Here is an 18,887-nt window from a genome sequence, read left to right as displayed (position 1 = left end):
ATGGGTTATCTTAAGTGCTTGTCTGAGTCTGCGGTTAGATCGACGCAACTCTTGAATTTTTCCGAACTTTCTGCGGAAAACCTCAGCTATCCCTTATGCCGTACCAACCCTTTCGGCCATTAGATGGACCTTAAATTCATCAAATATATATTAATCTTTCTAATGATCCTCTTTACCAATTCTTTAAAGGCGTTCTCACCTAGAATCACTTGCCGGACACGAACATGGTCTTGGAACATGGTTTGCTTGACAACTTTTAATTTAAAGGTTTGTATTATTAAGTGCATCTAGCTTGGTGGATGTGCTAATAATAAAGGCTATCACATTTCAAGGTCGCGAAATCCACCCAGGAGTGTTTGAACTGCCAAACGTTCTATGATCCTTTCCTAGACTCCTCTGACTTCTGGCATCGATTTTTTCAACTGTGTGTGTCAGATATGTTTCAGGTGTGAACGCATTTTCAAATACTTCACTAAGTAGGCGTAGACTTAATCTTTAGGGTACATTTTTTGCAGGGTGGCAACAGCATCTCCCCTCAAGGCCAACATAAGAGCAGTCGCCTTGTCCCCTGGGTGACCAACCGTTTACTTTTGTAGCCGCTTCAAACAGACGCTGATAAAAATGTGTCGTTTTTATTGTACACTGCTGAAGGTCTATAAAAAGTATTGCCATCCACCAATCAAAGAATCTGCCTTTCCAGTAAAGAAAAAATTTCCACAATTTCTACTTTTAATTCCCCTATTAAATTGTTTTCCAAAATATTTTTTTCCATCTTTGCAAAATTTTTCATCAATTTAGTTTCAAGTGTGGGGGAATTTTCTAACAAATCGTTTTCAGACCTTCTTTGGAGAATTTCCCAGCAAATTAGCGTTCCAGGTTGGAAAAATTTTCCAGCAACTATTACATTGATAATGAAAATATCTAATAGAATTTATATACTCGACGCTCAACAAATGATTTCCTAAACAACTTCGGTTCAACACATTAAAAGAAATTGTGGTATTGGTCTCTATAATAAGCAGTTTTTGCATGTTTATTAATTTTTCGACAAGTTTGAATTGACTAATTTCTTATTCTAGTGAAAATTTAGATTGATTTAGACAGTTAAAAAATTAAATAATATACAAACAGTCTTCAAACATTTTTGTTTTAAATCCTAAATCTAATTAGATAGCAAAAACAAAAAAGTACACTAATAATATTGAAATATGCGAAAGTGATGTTAGTTAAAATATTAAAATTACATCAATAATTACATACAAAATTAGGCATTAGAAAATTAGTCTGAATAGAGTCTGAATAAAGTTTCTAAAAAAAAATTAAAAAAAATGGAATAAAGTAACTCGATAAAACTAAAAACATTTTACACCAAACCCGCGTATTAATTTTACACCTTTTGACATTCTGTCAATAGCCTGAAAGTTTGTCAAAAATATAATGACGTTTTTAAAGGTATAAAAATCCAAAACTATTTAGTTTTTAAATTATTACAAAATTCACTGTGAGTAATATTCCAATATAACGTATGATTCAACATGGGTATGGACCAATTTGTCACTACTTACAGAAAAGACTATCTGTGGCCATATGTAAAAACCTTAGGGCTCAGGTAATACCCAATACGGATATTTTCAAAAAAGTTTAAGCTAAATTTTGCATTTTTAGACCACATCCAGAACATCTGTTTCAACCCCAATACAGAGATGCTCATAGACCAGACCTAATACCATGCGAATGTCACAACATAGGTGATCACAATGTACACCAAAACCATCAAAGAAACTTGCTAGGGCCTCAGGCTTATGAAGAAGAAGCATGGAGTAGATTGGGTCCTATGGGACCTCTTTTGGATCCAAAAATTTACCCTGCAAAAGTGTCCTCGGCGCCTCAAACTCAAGTGGGGCGCTTTAATCAACCCAATGTGTTTTTGGCTAAAGTAGATTATGCTGATTAATTTTAAGATTAATTTTTGTGTTAAAGAATTATGTTTCCTAGATTCAAGAAAAGTATCCTTTTATTTACGAATGCCTAAGGACTGCCCCACCAGATGATCTGCTGGCAAGAATCAACAGGGATAGGTTGAGAAGTACATATCAAGTTGATTTTTGTAAAATGAGTAAGTGAATATCTATTTAGAATATTAAGTATTTATAGTGTCAAAAATAAAAGCGTTAATTTTTAAAAGTATCAACTTACCTCTCATGTTTCAAAAATTGCGAATATTTTTGAATTGGTACAGTACCAATTTCTAAGACTACAAAAACCTGATCAAGATTCCTATTATAGTCTCATTGCTAGTAGTATATGATATATACTACTCTGCATAACGATATACAGAGTGTGCATTGTCTCTAAAAGACACCGATAAAATTGGACACCACATGGTCGTCATTATCCTTGGTAAGATTTTCCTCATTATCAACAGGTGTTTCTTAGACTTAAGCATCTAGGGGGTTGAAGTTCATTGTCGGGGAAATATAATAATATAAGAAAACTGATTTAAATACCGGTGCACGTTAGCACCGAAATGCGAGGATGTTTGAGGAGATCAGAATTTATTCACCAATAAAGCAAAATTACAAATAAGTATACAGTAATTTAATTAATATGCAAAATGAGTGCTAAGTAGTTTTTGTACGCCAGAAAAAGTACAGCCAAAACGGTCATTTGCCGACATATGCTTATTGAACAAGAATATTTCTTTTACTGTTCCGTACCACTTCCCAAAGTTGGGCGGTATCTTTTCGTAACACTGTAAATTTTTACAATTGGATGTGGCCCGAAACACATGATTTTTGTTGAACAAAAATTCAGTAAATTACGTGAAATATTTCAACAAATTTTAAATTTTTTTTGACCTACATCGTATTAACGCATTCAGTGTGCCTTATCCTGAATATAATTGCAGCCTATTATTAAACGGTACAGTATTGCCCTAAATCCCTTAACACTCCTAATACCACCTTCTTTTTATTTTAGATGAGTATCCATCTGCCCCCTACGAAGAACTTCTTAGGGCAGCAGGCGTAGATGGTCATCAACCCTGTCCTGAACCTGTAACACTTCCAGGAGATTTTTGCAAAATCTACACCAAATCGAGAATAACTTCTAACGGAAGTGGTGGAGGCCACGGTGGCGCAAGTAAAGGGAGCAGTCAACCTTGTGGAGGAATCTTTAAAGCTAAGGAAGCTGTATATTGTGGTCAGTAAAGCAATATCCCTCCGTGCTCTTTTATATACACGATAGGCAAATTTTTTTCGGATGCTTAAATAACCCCAAAAAAAAACACAAGCATTAACATATAACATGAAATTCATAAAGAAAGCTTTAAGTTAATGATATAATTCTCTTGTCTCGGATCGGACTTCTCTCTACAAAAGACTGAAGATGAACTCTAGTTACTAGTGTTGCTTTATCAAATATAAGTATGAATGATATAAATCTTAAATAATCTATTCTTCTTGATTTTTGAGGCATAAACAGAAAATTTTTCTGTAAAATCGATTATCATAAATACTTTTGACACTACATTTGATAATATTTTATTTCAGTGGGAAGCTGCAAGGGACCTCTCTCTTCCATGACAGCAGGAGCCTCAGAATATCAAGACGCGATTTCGAGATTGGGACAGCTCATAATCAGAGATCGAATTCATGATCCGACAGTCAAAAGAAGCATTTTTACAAGCAATATAAAGACATAGGTCTTTGTTTATTGGAAATTGCTCTATATTAAATATATTATTTTTTCAGATGACTGTTTTTTTTAACTATATATATTATACGTGATTTTAAGAAGAGTACACTCATATTTTTATTTTTAATCTATTTTAGTGTTTTATCAATTTTTAGAGGAGATACCTTGGGGTACACCAATGCAGATGATAAGAGGTGCAAGAAATGATATTTCTCCTCCTTGCCCCGAACCATCTGCCACTTGTGGATATCCTTGCAAACCTAAGCCTAGAAATAAAGCTATAAGGCTAAGTACTATCACTAAACAGTTTGTTGAAACTAGTATGCCTAGAACAAATGAAAAAAAAGTTTGTGGTAAGAAAAACTTATAGATAAGTTTGTTTTTAAATATATATACAAATTGAATCAAACTTGGGTGCTGAATAAAATATTTTCGATTCACAATAAAAATATTTTAAATTTTTGTATTTCAAATTCTAAGAGTCATATTTACCGTGTACGCAGAATAACATCATAAAATGTAGAATGAGTGATGTCATGTCAGGAATGTTTGCAGGCCACAGGACAACACCTTCATGGAGCACATGCAGGACGGTTGGCAACCCTAGTCGATATAATATGATCGTTGATTGGATTTTTTTTTTCCTTTTATTCAGTCCTCAAGTTTGATGCAAGTCTATCTCGTCCGTCTTTATAATTACTATTCTATTTATAATGTGAACTTAAAACGTTATAATTTATTCTAGCCCAACCTACTGAAAGTCCTAAACCAGAACGCCTCCTAATGTTAAAGCCTCCTCCTATATCTATCACTACATACCAAGACACAATTGGCAAATCTGCAAACCAAATTATGACAAAATCTAAAACATATCATTTTTAAGAATTTAATTTAATATTTTGCGCTAGTCGGTCAATAAATGTGTTTATTCCGTATCAGACTTTTTTTATGTAAATAATTATTTAATTTATTTATAGGATCTGGAATAACGGCATGGAATCCATTTAAAGAAAAATGTATTTTTAAAACTGAAGATATATCAAACGAAACTTCAAAGAAATCTCCTGACGTTATTGGTACATGGGGCCAGATGATTTATAGGGAAAGTTTACATCGACACCATAGATTAAAATAAAATATAATGTAAATATATTTGAATAATGTTTTTTGATAATAGTAATATATACATTCAATGTGATAAAATTACTAAATTAAATGTTTTTCAAAAAGTGCAAAATAAGTTTTTAAAAAACTTGATTCCATGGTGCATTCCATACTTGATATTTGGCATTTTTATGGCTAATATCAAGATTTTTAATAGCCTTAGTTTATATAGTTAAAATTTGTATTAGTTTTTTATAATTATAGTACTTTAATGTTAAAATTGGTTTTTTTGTTTTCACAACATTTTTCTATGTTTATTTAATTACGTTGCAATATTGTTCAGATACGAAGGAATAAATTTATTTATTAATAATTGTATGTATGTATATATCGGCGGACAACGATTTCTGCGTCTCGCCAAGAAATTCATTTAGATGTTTACAAGATTGACGTAAAGGTCGCCATGTAGACGTGGAACAATGTCTTCTTCCAATTGAAAATATCGTATAGTTTCTCCAAAATTAACTTCTCTCTGATCAGAATCTCCCTGACATTCCCTATAATTTTATACAAATTTCTTAAGAACTTGATATATATAGCCCCAAGCAGCTATAAATATTTTAAAGCATAGAAAATTTACTTATTATAAGTTACAAACCTACGAAGTTTTCTTAGAGGACGAACGAAAGCGTATTGTATTTTGTGAAGAAATGATGGAACCTGCACACATTCATAGAAAATATTTTATTTGCTGAAAACCCTTTTCCCTTCATGATATAACAATCCATCTGTTGCGCTAGATTATTCAGTAGAAAATAAGTCTTTTAACATTTCAATTATAACGCAATACCTTCCAAAGATTAAAGTATGGAATCGGCATTTTAGGAAACTCATTTATTATCGTTTCTTTTGAGGTAACATATTATTTATATTCTTTAGTAGATAAATAAAGACATTGTTCTTCTACCTAACCCACTTAACCTAACTATATCTAATTATAATTACCTACTTATCTGCTATACAGTTACTTGCTTTTAATGAATGGCTTATACGATGATGTTACCTAATACCATTTATAAGTTTAAAGTAGAAGTCCTGTATTTTATTTATAAGTCTAAGATAAGCATTTTAAAATCTCTGTACCCTATTGGAATCGATCTGCTTTAGACAGGATTAGTTTGTGTTAGCAAAAAAAAACTATGACAGTACATAAGATTCACTATTTTGAGATATTATTTAGATTAAAAAAGCCCTTCTGTAAATATTTGTTATTGTGGTACAATTGCAAATCTTGGTCCATCAGTAATCCGAAATTTCCTATATTTCTATGAAATAGAACTGGATTAGACTCAATCAATTTCCTGTCTTTTTCTCCTCAAATTACTCACGACGATTTTTGGAACTAAAAACTATTTTAGCAGACTTTTTAGAATTTAGCTTTAAACAGTTTTTTTTTAATATGTGTTGTATGGAGCAAGGAATGTATTGAGTCTTCAGGTTTAAAAGGTACTTATAAACATATAAGTACGTTAATTATTCTTAAACTCTTTGTATTGTTTTGCTATTATTTTATTCAGTAGTTTCACCTATAGGGCTTAGTTTTTAGTAATTCATTTTGTTTAATAGCCCATTTGGGCTTCAATTTTGGTTATTTTATTGTAAATTTTGGTGGTTCAAATTTTCTAGACTTCGTGTACTTGCTTGCTATGAATGTAAGTATTCTTATGTCAGTTATTGGTCTCCATCGGTGAAAACAATGTAAAAACTTTTAAGTATTTCCAAAATATTGCATGAGTCTCTATACTTATAAGAATATACCGACTGTACTGTAGCTCAGGCATAGATATCCTAGGGCAAACGTCGACAGTATTAAAATCTAAAATCCAAGTTTTCTTGATACATCCAACTCACCAGTGGCGGCTCGTGGGAATAGGCAGGGTAGGCCGGGCCTACCCTAAAATTTTGAGCATACAAAATACAAAAATAAAATTTTAAAAATATTTTATTGTAATTAAATATCATGTTAACACACCAATTTATTTATTATTTTAACCCGTGCTTAAACGCACTTAAAAAACCACTAATAGGCCAGAACGAATCTGGCCGACCCCATCCACAATATATCCCTACAGAAAAATCGCGCCACGCTGGTCAACGCGTCGGAGGATGGATATTATATGCGCGCTTACGGAAGTCATTTAGGCCCGACACGAGGTGGCCTGCGTTTGTTTTTGCGGTTGAATGTTTGTTTTTAGCGGAAAAAATTGTCGATTTGTACTTGAATTTGTTCTTAATTTGCTAATTCGTAATTTGAGGGTTCGTGATTAAATGTTTTCGTGAATTAAAAAGTTGTGGTGTTTTTAATTTAAAAGTTGTAGACATTGGTAAAGTGAAGTTGGTGAAGAACCTAATAATTAAAATCCAGAAATTTGCAATGTTTTTACAAGGCTTTTGCCTATTACGTTTTTTTTTTTTTTAATTTAACACTAGTTGGTTGTGTAATTAAGATAAAGGCGCAAGAGGCCAAAGCCTTTTATTAGGCCTTTATTTTAAATTTTTATTTAAAAATTAAAGGCTAAGTTTGAGGACTTAAATATTACTTTTTTTGGAATAGTAAGATAATATAATAGACAAAAATGAGTTTATCTGAGCCTGAAGTTTTACCAAGTTGCAGTACTAGTACCAATAATGTTATGTTGGCACTTGGCAGTGGACTGGACATTATTGTTTCGTTGTTGGAATTACCATTGGCTAAAAGACCTGAGGCTGAAAGAAAGGTAAAATTATTTTGAGTGACAGGCCTATTCCAAAACTGTGTATTGACCAAAAAGATGGGAAAAAAGTACGTGCTTTTAATATCTCTTGGTATGATGTGTATAAATGGCTGTGTGGAAGTTCTATTACAAAGAAACTGTATTGTTGGCCATGTTTGTTGCTTTCGAATAAAAAGTGTGTATGGAATTGTGAAGGATACTCCAATTTAAAAAATATATCTGCACCGCTTAAGAAACATTCAACTTGTAAAGAGCATTTAAGTAGTTCTTTGTCCTTTAAGGATGTACAAAAAAAGAGAGTTTTCTGTTCGGGACTTGCTAGACGAACAGTCGAAAATTTCAAAAGTCAAGTATAATGCTGAACTTAAAATAAACCGATAAATTATTAAAAAATGAATTGCTTTAACTTGTAATTTAGCTAAACAGGAACTGGCTTTTCGTGGCCACGATGAGTCAGATGATTCTCTAAATCCTGGAAATTTTAAAGCAATTTCGGAATTAATGTTAAATTCAAATCCAGAACTAAAAGATCACTGGCAAAAAAAGACTTATTTTAAAGGCCTCTTAAAAACGATACAAAATGAACAGAACTAATCACCTGATTAAAGACAAAATTTCCATTTTTATTCAAAATGCCATCATTAATTCCCCATTTTTTGCATGTATTGTTGATGAAACAACCGATATAACTGAAAAGGCATAGTGTTCAATTGTATGCAGGTTAGTAGATGCAAAAGGCATAGTTCAAGAATATTTCTTAGGATTCTTTGATTTAGGGGAAGATCGAAATGCTCCAGCGTTACGCGATTTACTGTTTAGTGTGATTGGTAAATTTGACTGTAAAGCAAAACTAATTGCTCAAACCTATGATGGAGCTAGTGTTATGTCGGGCCAACTAAACGGACTACAAAAATTAGTAAAAGACTCTGCATCATTAGCTATTTTTACCCATTGTTTTGCGCATCGCCTTAATTTAGTTTTACAGCAAAGTTGCTCCAATATTACGGCAGTAAAAATATTTTTTTTGACTCTTCAAGGAATTCCGGCTGATTTTCACCATTCCTCCAAAAGATTCCATTTCTTAAATATATTGGCGGAAAACGAATTCCTACAAATAGCAAAGTGAGATGGAACTCGAATGCTAAAGTGTTAAATGCCGTATTACAGGAGAGAAAAAAATTAATTGAAGTATTTCAGGAGATAATGAATTGTCCAGAATCAAATGCGAAATCAATCGCAGGCAGGCAGATGGGTTTAAAAGAAAACTGGATGATCTGGAATTCGTATTTTTATTAAACGTTTTTAGCGACATATTTCAACAAACAGAACTCTTATACAATGTGTTACAGAAAACAAATAATGACATCCAATTTTGTAACAATTCCGTTTCCAGATGTCTTGAAGTGTTAAAAAGCTGGAGAAATGACCTGACCTTTTCTAAGCATATTAACGTTGCTGTTAGCGAGACAAATACAGAATTTACCTTAAATCGTAATAAACTTGGTGGTTTACCTAAAAATGATGGTAATTAAAGCACTTTGGATAAAGCCAAAACTAAATTTAGACGAATATTTTTTGAAAATTTGAACAATAATATAACTCAATTAGAGCAACGTTTTTCGGACTATAGCAAGTTTCAATTTCTGCAGTTGGGTGCGATACTAAAAAAATTTCAGAATATGGAGGAGTAATGCCGCAAAAACCATTGGACTCGTTAATAAATACTTATGGAGCACTTTTTGATAAATCATTATTGAAAACAGAACTAGAAACCATTTTCTCACCAATACACCGTGAACAATTTTACGATAAAAGTTTGTTGGGTCTAATTAAAAGTATGCATGATAACGACACAAATGAAATTCTTCTTGAAAGTTACAAGTTGTTCTGTTTACTAGCTACAATACCTGCAACCAGTGCTTCAGTTGAAAGGACTTTCTACGTTAAAGCGAATAAAAACATCTTTGCGGAACACAGTGACTCAAAATCGGCTTTCATCCTTATCTATTTTATCAATTCAAAAGGATATCCTTGCTCAATTAGTGGAAACTGGGGACACATTTTACGATAGGGTAATTGACAAATTTGCACGAAACAAAGATAGAAGAATTAACTTGCTTTATAGGTAATAAAACTCAAAACTGATAATTTGTTTGTGTTCAAAATACTTTTAAGTGACTCCTTCTTTCTGTACCATTTTTACTAGTTACTTGTTACTTTTATGTACGTAGGTAACAATAAATGTACATATTAAGCTTAATTACTGTCGTTTCTTTTCATAGTGTCCCCCTTTTTAGTTCTCCAGTTCTCCCAATTTTTTTAAATTTGATAGAAAAAAAATGTTTTTTTTTTGAAAAAAAATACTAAGGGTTAATGTTTTAAATGTATAATTACTTGACAACACCGGCCTATTATATGATTCTTCTTGAGTGGGCACTCCTGCTATGGCCTACCCAAAATTTAACCCCACGAGCCGCCACTGCAACTCACTTAGTAAGAAGCATAAAAGATTGTGGGATCACAAAATCAACAATTGATATATTTTCTAAGCCCTGATCGGTAATAATTCGTTAACTGCTATTTTACTAAAGACCTTTAAACAACAAAGAAAAACATTATTGTTGATTTATCCCAAAAATTCAATCAAAATTGTTTTATTGCGATACGTGCCGATGCTTACTGAAATAGCTACCGTGCCAATGCACACGAACCACGAACTTATAAATATACCTGGAGTGCCAATTCAATGAAAAATAAATGACCACTACTAGGGGGCTGCCATTTTGCGTGATTGTGTCCTTTCGATGTTGGTCACTCTGACAAATTTTAGTTGTGCCAACTGTAGGAAAACAAAACAATTAAAGTTTTTGAGAGGTTATGTGTACAAAAATACAAAATAGAAAGTTATATATAGGTAAGAATTTAAGATAGTTGCGTTAGATCTGTGATTTTTCTGGTAATTCTTTAAGAATTTCTTTAAAATTTATGAAAGAAAGTAATCCTCACCTAAAATGGGACACAGTTTCAATCAACTTGGAATAGATGCATGCACTTTAAAATATTTGTTTTATCATTCTGATAATCTTGAATCTTATAAATCCTAATACCATGAAAATCATGATATTCATTTAAATTTTTGCTTGTATTTATTTAACAAATTCAGTTAAAAACATTTATTTTCTTTCTATTTTTACTATTACGAGTTTTACTTTTCTTCCATGTACAGTGTTTCCACATTAATCAACAAGGTACAGGTACAACCATCTATAAGAATCAAAATATAGATGATTTTATGAGGGTTTGTAATTTATATAGTAAAAATATATTATTCTGTCAACAACTTAATATATTATTCTATTATAAGCCACAGAACACAAATACAGGGTGTTTCAGAACTATGGGATCAAACTTCTAGGGGTTGTTCAGTGCAACAGTAGAATCCATTTAAGTATAGGAACCCATGTCCGCAAATGTGTCACTATGCCACTACGGCCCTAAGACGCGTTTAAATTTAGAAAAAAAATTAATTACCTAAATAGGATCTGATGCATTTATTTTTACCTTTTGCATATGATACATCACCACAATTGTTCAAAATGTCTTCCTTTAACCTCAATACACCGATTTAAACGCCGCACATGATTTCGGCGGACTACACTAAAAATTTGATCCTCGTTTTGAATGATTTCAAATGCTGCTGTTATTCGTCCAATTAAGTCTAGCTCTGATTCTACTGAGTTTCGTAGACTAAAGACTTTCCATGTCTCCACAAGAAAAAATCGAACGACGTTAAATCGGTTGACCTAGGAGGCCAAGAAACTGCTCCACCTCTGGCAATCCAACGGTGCCCAAACCGCTGAGCCAAATACTCGCGTACTTCTACAGCAAAGTGAGCCGGCCCTCCATCATTCTAAAACCACATTTGCTGTCTAACGTTTAGTGGAACATTTTTAAGGAGTTCTGGGAGAACTTCCTCCAAGAAATGCAGATAAATAGGTCCTATTAACCGTTCCGGTAGAAGGTATGGCCCAATTAAATAATCATCAACAATGCCTGCCCATACATTGACAGACGAACGATTCTGATGTTTTCTTGGAAAAATTGCATAAGGATTTTCTTCGTCCCAAACATGGCTATTCCTACTATTAAAAATACCGTCTCTTGTGAAAGAGGCTTCATCGGTTCATACATATCGTATAAAATATATACGATACGATAGATATAAACATATCGTAAAAAATTTGGTTGTGCAATGATGTGATCCAGAAGCTATGGACAAAATTGAACTCTAGGATGATAATAGGCTGCAGTCATACCTTGAACTTTCTGGAAGTGGTAAGGATAGAGTTGTTGCTCGTGTAGTACCCGCCAGACAGAAGTGTTACTCGTATTCATATTCTTAGCGACGTCATGTGTGCTATTTGATGGTTCATCGGCAACTCGCTGAAGCACCTCTTCTTCAAATTCGACCGTTCTTACGGTTCGAGCAACACCAGTATCATGCATCTTGGTCTTAAACATGCCTGTCTCAGCGAGCCGCCGATGAACGGCAATAAACTTTTTGTATCCAGGATACTGTCGTTCGGGCTAACGTTCATGATACAACCGCGATGCTGCTCGTGCATTGCAGTTTGTTGCTCCGTATGCCAAATGCATATCCGCCAATTCTTGATTGGTAAAATTTTCCATTAGCAATAAATGTTTAAAAATTTTAAGCTATAAAATTTTTAAACATGGCATTGAGAATTGACATTGATAAGCGTTGATTTTAAATAATTGTTGTTATGGTATCATGTACAAAAGGTAAAAATAAATGCAGCAGATCCTATTTAGGTAATTAATGTTTTTTATAAATTTTAACGCGTCTCAGGGCCGTAGTGGCGTAGTGACGCATTTCCGGACATGGGTTCCTATACTGAAATGGATTCTTCTGTTGCACTGAACAACCCCCAGAAGTTTGATCCCATAGTTCTGACACACTCTTTATATAGTTATAAACAGCACAGACGGACAATTCACAATAGAGAGTTTAAGTGCAGCAAATCCTACGTGCGTAAGGATGCCGCGCCTGCGCATTTCATTCATTTTCACGTTTCGCTTGAAATACGGGCTACGGGTTTACGTTATTCTGCCTTGCTCCACGGGACTAATTTACTGCACGTACGTATACACGGAACGTCCCGAGCATCCACGATTCGACTCGATTCCAGTGCGCATTAGGTTTTAGGTTATGTTATGATGGGGATCATCCCAAACAAAAACAAAGGTGCAAAAGTTTTGTAGTTTGATTATATTAGTTACTACTAATCAAAAAACACAATTTCCTAAATTTCTATTACTAAAAAGCAATAGTAAATGAAAGACAAATTAATAAAAATTATCCCGCCTGGCACTTGACAAATGACAAGTTGCTGTCAATTCTGTCACGTCACGTCAACACGCAGAAAATATTTCGCTTAAACTCATTTCGCAGGACACCTAACGTTATACTCGTGCGTGCGTTAACCTCGTTTAACGTGCGTAAATCTTGGCTACGTCGTCGCTGCATTTAAACTCTCTAATAATTCGGTTTTGAGAAACTGAACCAAATACCTTTAAATAAAGATGGTGGTACATTATTCACGTATTAAATAAGGAGAAAGATACATCGTCTGTTCCAGACGTTATACTCAAGCGTCGTTTACAAATCGCCAAAAACTAGGCAATCTGCTAAACTCACACGTCAAACGTCAGCGTCGTCAACTTCATTACCGTTATTTAATATATTTTTGTTGGCAACACTAAAAATTTTTAGAGTAACCAACATCAAAAGGACACAACCACTATAAAAATGGCGGCCACTATGCAGTCGTCATTTTTGGGTATCGTGGCCATATATGCATTAGCAGTCCAGGTATATTTATAAGTTCGTGACACGAACGCATATTTTATAAATTCACTAGAGGCACAGTTAACGAAAATGTCATTCTAGTCTTAAAACGTTCATTTCAGCTATAGGGTACTTTTTAAAGGCGTGTATTTTAAGGTCACATTACGCGTTACGGAGGCGCAAAAACACTGTGGTGTGTATAGCCCCTAACGCACCCGATGAGCCGATGCCGATTCGGCGGGTGGCGTCTTTACAATTCAATTAAAAGCCACAGCTTAAATAATTACTTTAGTCTTCTTTAGTCTTCCTTATGCTGTGTAAAAGCTATATATTTGACATTTGTGTTCTGTGGTTGGAGCCGTTTCCGTCGTAAAGCGAGACGACACTAGCAGATCTGTCTTATCACTTTGTTTAGAGCCAACATTTCTCTATATTATTTTTACGTGAAAGCCGAGAAGACTAGAGGGAGGAGAGATATCTCCTATGATTGCCCCATTCATCGCGCTGGAGCCGATTTACCTCGCATTTTTCTCCTCTCTCGCACGCGTCTCATCGTCTCTTTCCCTCCCTCGCTCGTGCTCTGGTCACAGCATAAGGAAGACTAATTGTAAGAAGACTAATTGACTGTAATTATTTAAGCTGTGCTCTGGTCATTGCCGTTGCCTGTTGTCGCATGCTTTCTGGTCCACATGTTTTGTGCTTTTTTTAGGTGAGTTTTATTTACATTTGTCAGACCAGCGTCGCGCACTACGCTACTGCGCAATCGCCAGACCAAGAATAACATTGTGGGGTAGAGACTTGCCACAAGTGTCTACGTAACAACTTTTCCGATGGAGCGCAGTGTTTCGCCCCGTCGCCTGATCGCCCCGTGGCCCCGTCGATTCATTTAAATATGTACTTGCACTTTATATTATTGTCCTGTATTGGTTGTATTTAGATATTAGGTTTTTGAAGCCGAACGGAATGGTTGTTTTGATTTTAATAGATTTAATTATACTGGTGACACGTTATTGAGTTATTTTACGGATATATCTGGTAGTAATAAAATATATTTTCAATTTTTTTTAAAGTCTAGTCGGACCCGTCGATTTTTGTTTCGAGAGTGTGGTATTTACTTTCATACTCTGGGACAGTATTTTGTCTTCTGAAAAATGTTTTTAAGAGCGTCTTTTGGGGGCCTATACCTATATTTCATTAATAGGAATTCCTACTGATGCGATATACGCCCCTTTAGGAAAAAAAAAATAGATAGGTAGGTACTTTTTTTTTCTCGCACTAAGGCATATCACATTTTTCCTTAAAAACCCTTATTATTTAAATAAAAATTATATTATTTTTATTCCCTATACAGTGCAAAACTATAATATGTGTAACAAATCCTAATAAGAAAATTAAGTGGGACAGTCAAAACTATGTTTGAACTCGAATTCATTTCAACTTAAAATATCGAAAAAAAGTGTTTTTTATTTTTGCATCTATTTTTTGACTTTGACGTTGTCATAATTTTGGGTTGGAATGATTGTTGAGTAAACCAAAAAGAAAACGAAAGTTGATCCAAAAAAAATCCTAAATAACATAAAAATGCCTATTATATAGCCTGTTGTTTACGTTGATTCTATATACCTATAGGTATCTGAACAAGATTTTTTCCGGGCATGAATTGTGCAGCGGCCTTAAGAGCGTAATCCAATTCAGCCAAGAAAATTTCAAAAATAGTACAGAAGGGTTCAAAGTAGTACAGAAGGGGTGACGTTTAGTACTATCGATTATCAATCAACGATATCGATTAGCAATCACTCAACGATATTAGAATTTAGCCGGTAAAAACTGCGTTGAAAGCCTTTTCTGGATAGATGAGATCTAAGAAACTAGCGCTTTTTTAATACTATTTTTTTATAAAATTGTTAGTTAATGGATTAATCTAGATATCTGTAGAATCAATTTTTTGAAATTTAAATTCTAAACAGCTAAAATATAGCGTTGAAAATTACCTTAATTTTCTGTATGTTTAAGCATTGTTTTTTATATGATTTTAGGCGTAATTAAAAAAAATAAAACTACAGAAGTCTAGTTTTGTCCTTTCTGAACAAATATTTTAAAACCCCATATCAAAAAACCTTTTAGATTCTTAGATCTCTCATCTATCCAGAAAAGCCCTTTTTTGGCCAATTTTCGCAGGCGTATGATGCCTCTTTTTCTGGGAGACTCTCTGTTTGTAAGGTTGGCGCATCAGCTATAATTTTTGGCGAATGTGCACCTCACGTTATTTTAATAAATTGTTAAAAGTTGATCCCGAGGTCATAATTTTATTTAGAAATACTACCTACATATTTAATATATCAATACCAAAAGTAGATTATTATATTTTATTTTCTGGTTTTTGGCTTCTCTTTTAATTAGCATTTTATTACTTCTATGACTGCACAACTTCACTTGGCCGAATGAAACCTTTAAAACGAGGTATTTTATTAAATTTGTCCTTATTCTAATTTAAAATCATAAAGCTATCTCCTCCCTCTATTAAGGTACCTACCTAGGGGTTGCTGGTTGCCGATGTCGGGTTAATTCCATAAGGTTGGTGAATATAATAATATTGTATTGTCATAAGACATTAAGACAAGAACCCAATGTTTGTGTAAAATTTTGTTACAATCGGTTAAGTAGAAGTAGTTCAAAAGTCAAAAAGTTAGTGCAATATTTGAAACAATCAAAATGTATATATATTTTAGATACGGGCCAAAAATGAATAAAACTGTTAAAAAACAGATTCTATTAATACTAATATACCTAAAATAACTCAATTAACGTGTCACTAGTAAATCTATCTAACTCAAAACAACCATTTCAGCTTTCAGCCTCGAAAAACGTTTTATTTATTATACAGGTAATACAATTTCAGCGATGGCTTGACGGTGCCACGGGGCGATAAGGCGACGGGGCAATACCAGTGCGCTCTATCTGAAAAGTTGTTACGTAGACTCTTGTCTTGCCATACAGGATGTGGCCCCCAGCACAGGCAAGATATCTCTCCTTCCTCCAGTCTTCTTGGTAAAAGCCCACTTAGGAAAGAAATGTGGTTATGTACTTGTTTTTCGAAACAAAAAAAATGTAATGTTTTCCTAATTCATTTCATATTTATGAAAATGCCTTATCCCAAATCTCCCTTTTCCGAAGACTTTAATACAGAAATACTTATATCCTCAAAAGAGGGTGTTTCGGAAAATTACAAAATTAATGTAGTACAAATTTTAGAATGGCTCTGCACAGCCCCAACAATCACCTCTTATAGAGTAAATACACTAAAGGCTCAAAAAGAGGCTGTAATTGAATTGCTTCAGAACAAATTAAATAAAATGTATGGAGCAAATATTGTAAATTGTCAGTCTACTGAGAAGTTAGATAATACTGTTTTAATTAAGCACTTGGAAGTAAAGCACTCATCGTTTGTAAAATATCAAAATGAAATAATTGTTGATACTATTTGTGCTGCAGCAGTTCTTCGTGGTGCAAACATATATGCACCAGGGGTCTTAGGAATGGTATCAGGAACTCAAGTTGATGATAAGGTTAGTATTTATGCTGATCTTAATAAAAAATGCAAAAAGGGTTTATTAAATATATTTCTTGATCCAAAGAAAATTTTTATTGGTAATGGTATAGTGAAAATGACAAGAGAACAGTTATTTGGGGAGAACTTAAACCCAACTGGGGTTGCTATTGAAGTGTTTGAGGTGATTTCAGGCTGCCCACCTTTAGGTGATTTCCTACCTCCTAATTGGGCTTTATTGCAAAATATTCCATCAATAGTGTGTGTTCAGGCTTTAAATCCCCAAAAAGGTGAACTAATTTTAGATATGTGTGCATCTCCAGGAAATAAGACAACACATATTGCTGCATTAGTTGAAAATGATGCAACCATTATTGCTATTGACAAAACTCCAAAAAAAGTTGAACAACTTAAAAACAATTGTAATAATTTTGGAGCAAATGTTTCAGTTTTTCAAGCAGACTCTTGTAAAATTTGCAGCAAAGACTGTTCCGGTCTAGCACCACCTTTTTTACCAGAAACTTTTGATAGAATCCTTCTTGATGCACCTTGCAGTGTACTTGGGAAAAGGCCACAATTTAGAAATACCTCAACTGAAAAAATGATAAAATCATATGTTCCATTGCAGAGAAAACTTTTTAGTACTGCTGTTGCTTTACTTAAACCTAAAGGCACAATGGTTTATAGCACTTGCACCATCACTTTGGCTGAAAATGAAGGGATGGTAGCTTGGGCTCTTAAAAATTTTGATTGTTTGGAGCTTGTCAAGCCAGAAAAGGGACACTTTGGTGGACCAGGATGGTGTGGCACAAGCTTAAGTGAGAGTGATAAGCATAAAGTGTTAAGGTTTGGGCCTGGACAGGAGATGGATAGTATAGGATTTTTTATATCTTGCTTTGTTAAGAAATTTTGATTTTAAGCTATATGTAAACATTTTATTCTCTTAAATAAATTTAAGTTAACTTGAATAGCATATTGCTTTTTTTAAATCAAAGTTTACTCACTCTAATGGACATTGAAACCTGAATGACTAGGATGGTTACTTCTCTAGAATAATAAATTGGGTCACTGTCCCTTAAATGCCAAGACAATACTTATTACTAATAAAGAATCCAAATTATTCATTTTCCCACCCCCACAACAAATAAAATTTTTATAGTCTATTTAAAGGTTATTCCTCAGTCTAGGACACAAACTTATGCTGGTAAAATGATACTTTTGGGCCAATTACCCAATGTTTTTCTTAATTCTGTTAAAAGGGAAATTGCACATTAAGGTGATACAAACATGTCTTCACAATTTAAAGTTTTAGAGAATTTCAATTTAATTTATTTATGTCAAAATAAATAATACCATTTGTGTGTCACAAAAAATATAAACTAAGAGTTAAAATTTAAACCTGGTGATGACAGAAAAGTTAAAATATAATTAATAAAATCACATAAGTAATTACAATATTATTATTATGATTAAAAGTAACATATAACAGATAAGTATAGAAGACAAGAAAAAAAGGGGGCTTGAAAATAAAAAAATTAAAAGTGTAACACTATGACAATCAAGACAAGTAGAACATTAAAAAGCATTATGTTTTATTTATTGTTGAACGAACTCTTATGTGTTGTAAAATACACAAAAATTTTTGTTTGCACAAAATACATTTTTTAACTTTTTGTTTAAAACAGTTAATGGATATTTTTTGTCTGTTGATATTTTGTTTACATAAAGTACACAATCCATAACATAAACTAATGGAAGAGTAAGTAAATTTAATTTTTTAAAAGCTGGTTGCGGTCATCCCTAATATAGGTTTTAGCGAGGATGCTAATCGCCTTGCGCTGTAGAGAAAATAATCTTGGAGTCGAAGGTGCACCTCCCGAGTATTCACATACCGAGT

General features: G+C 33.4%; 2 protein-coding genes across 4 annotated transcripts; both read left to right on the top strand.

Annotated features, from left to right (window-relative positions):
• Positions 1–1,411: 1,411 nt before the first annotated feature.
• LOC126738454 (uncharacterized) lies at positions 1,412–4,912 on the top strand. Of its 3 annotated transcripts, XM_050443808.1 has the most exons (6): positions 1,413–1,609; positions 1,666–1,936; positions 1,996–2,116; positions 2,980–3,201; positions 3,552–3,703; positions 3,852–4,013. In XM_050443808.1, the coding sequence occupies exons 1-5, from the start codon at positions 1,536–1,538 to the stop codon at positions 3,701–3,703; spliced, it is 840 nt and encodes a 279-aa protein (XP_050299765.1). In that variant the 5' UTR covers positions 1,413–1,535; the 3' UTR covers positions 3,852–4,013. The 3 variants fall into 3 exon arrangements, with proteins under 3 accessions (XP_050299766.1, XP_050299765.1, XP_050299767.1); XM_050443809.1 differs by lacking the exons at positions 2,980–3,201; positions 3,552–3,703 and adding an exon at positions 4,674–4,912 and having other exon boundaries at positions 1,412–1,609; positions 3,852–4,049; XM_050443810.1 differs by lacking the exons at positions 2,980–3,201; positions 3,552–3,703 and adding an exon at positions 4,442–4,629 and having other exon boundaries at positions 3,852–4,049.
• An 11,459-nt stretch (positions 4,913–16,371) lies between these two features.
• LOC126738467 (tRNA (cytosine(72)-C(5))-methyltransferase NSUN6) lies at positions 16,372–17,958 on the top strand. The gene has a single exon (XM_050443829.1). It carries the CDS (start codon positions 16,515–16,517, stop codon positions 17,901–17,903), a length of 1,389 nt encoding a protein of 462 aa, XP_050299786.1. The 5' UTR covers positions 16,372–16,514; the 3' UTR covers positions 17,904–17,958.
• Positions 17,959–18,887: the final 929 nt, after the last annotated feature.

Source organism: Anthonomus grandis, chromosome 7 (assembly GCF_022605725.1).
Source record: "Anthonomus grandis grandis chromosome 7, icAntGran1.3, whole genome shotgun sequence".
NCBI lineage: Eukaryota > Metazoa > Arthropoda > Insecta > Coleoptera > Curculionidae > Anthonomus > Anthonomus grandis.
Note: the sequence above shows the minus strand (reverse complement) of the source record. Positions and strands in the feature narration are given on the sequence as shown.

Excerpts from the sequence above, each read along its gene's own strand:
- LOC126738454 (XM_050443808.1), top strand. The coding sequence starts at position 1,536 with ATGGGTATGGACCAATTTGTCACTACTTACAGAAAAGACTATCTGTGG. Across the intron at positions 1,937-1,995 it reads CCAATGTGTTTTTGGCTAAA|ATTCAAGAAAAGTATCCTTT; the intron begins GTAGATTATGCT and ends TATGTTTCCTAG. Across the intron at positions 3,202-3,551 it reads TAAGGAAGCTGTATATTGTG|TGGGAAGCTGCAAGGGACCT; the intron begins GTCAGTAAAGCA and ends ATTTTATTTCAG.
- LOC126738467 (XM_050443829.1), top strand. The coding sequence starts at position 16,515 with ATGTGGTTATGTACTTGTTTTTCGAAACAAAAAAAATGTAATGTTTTC.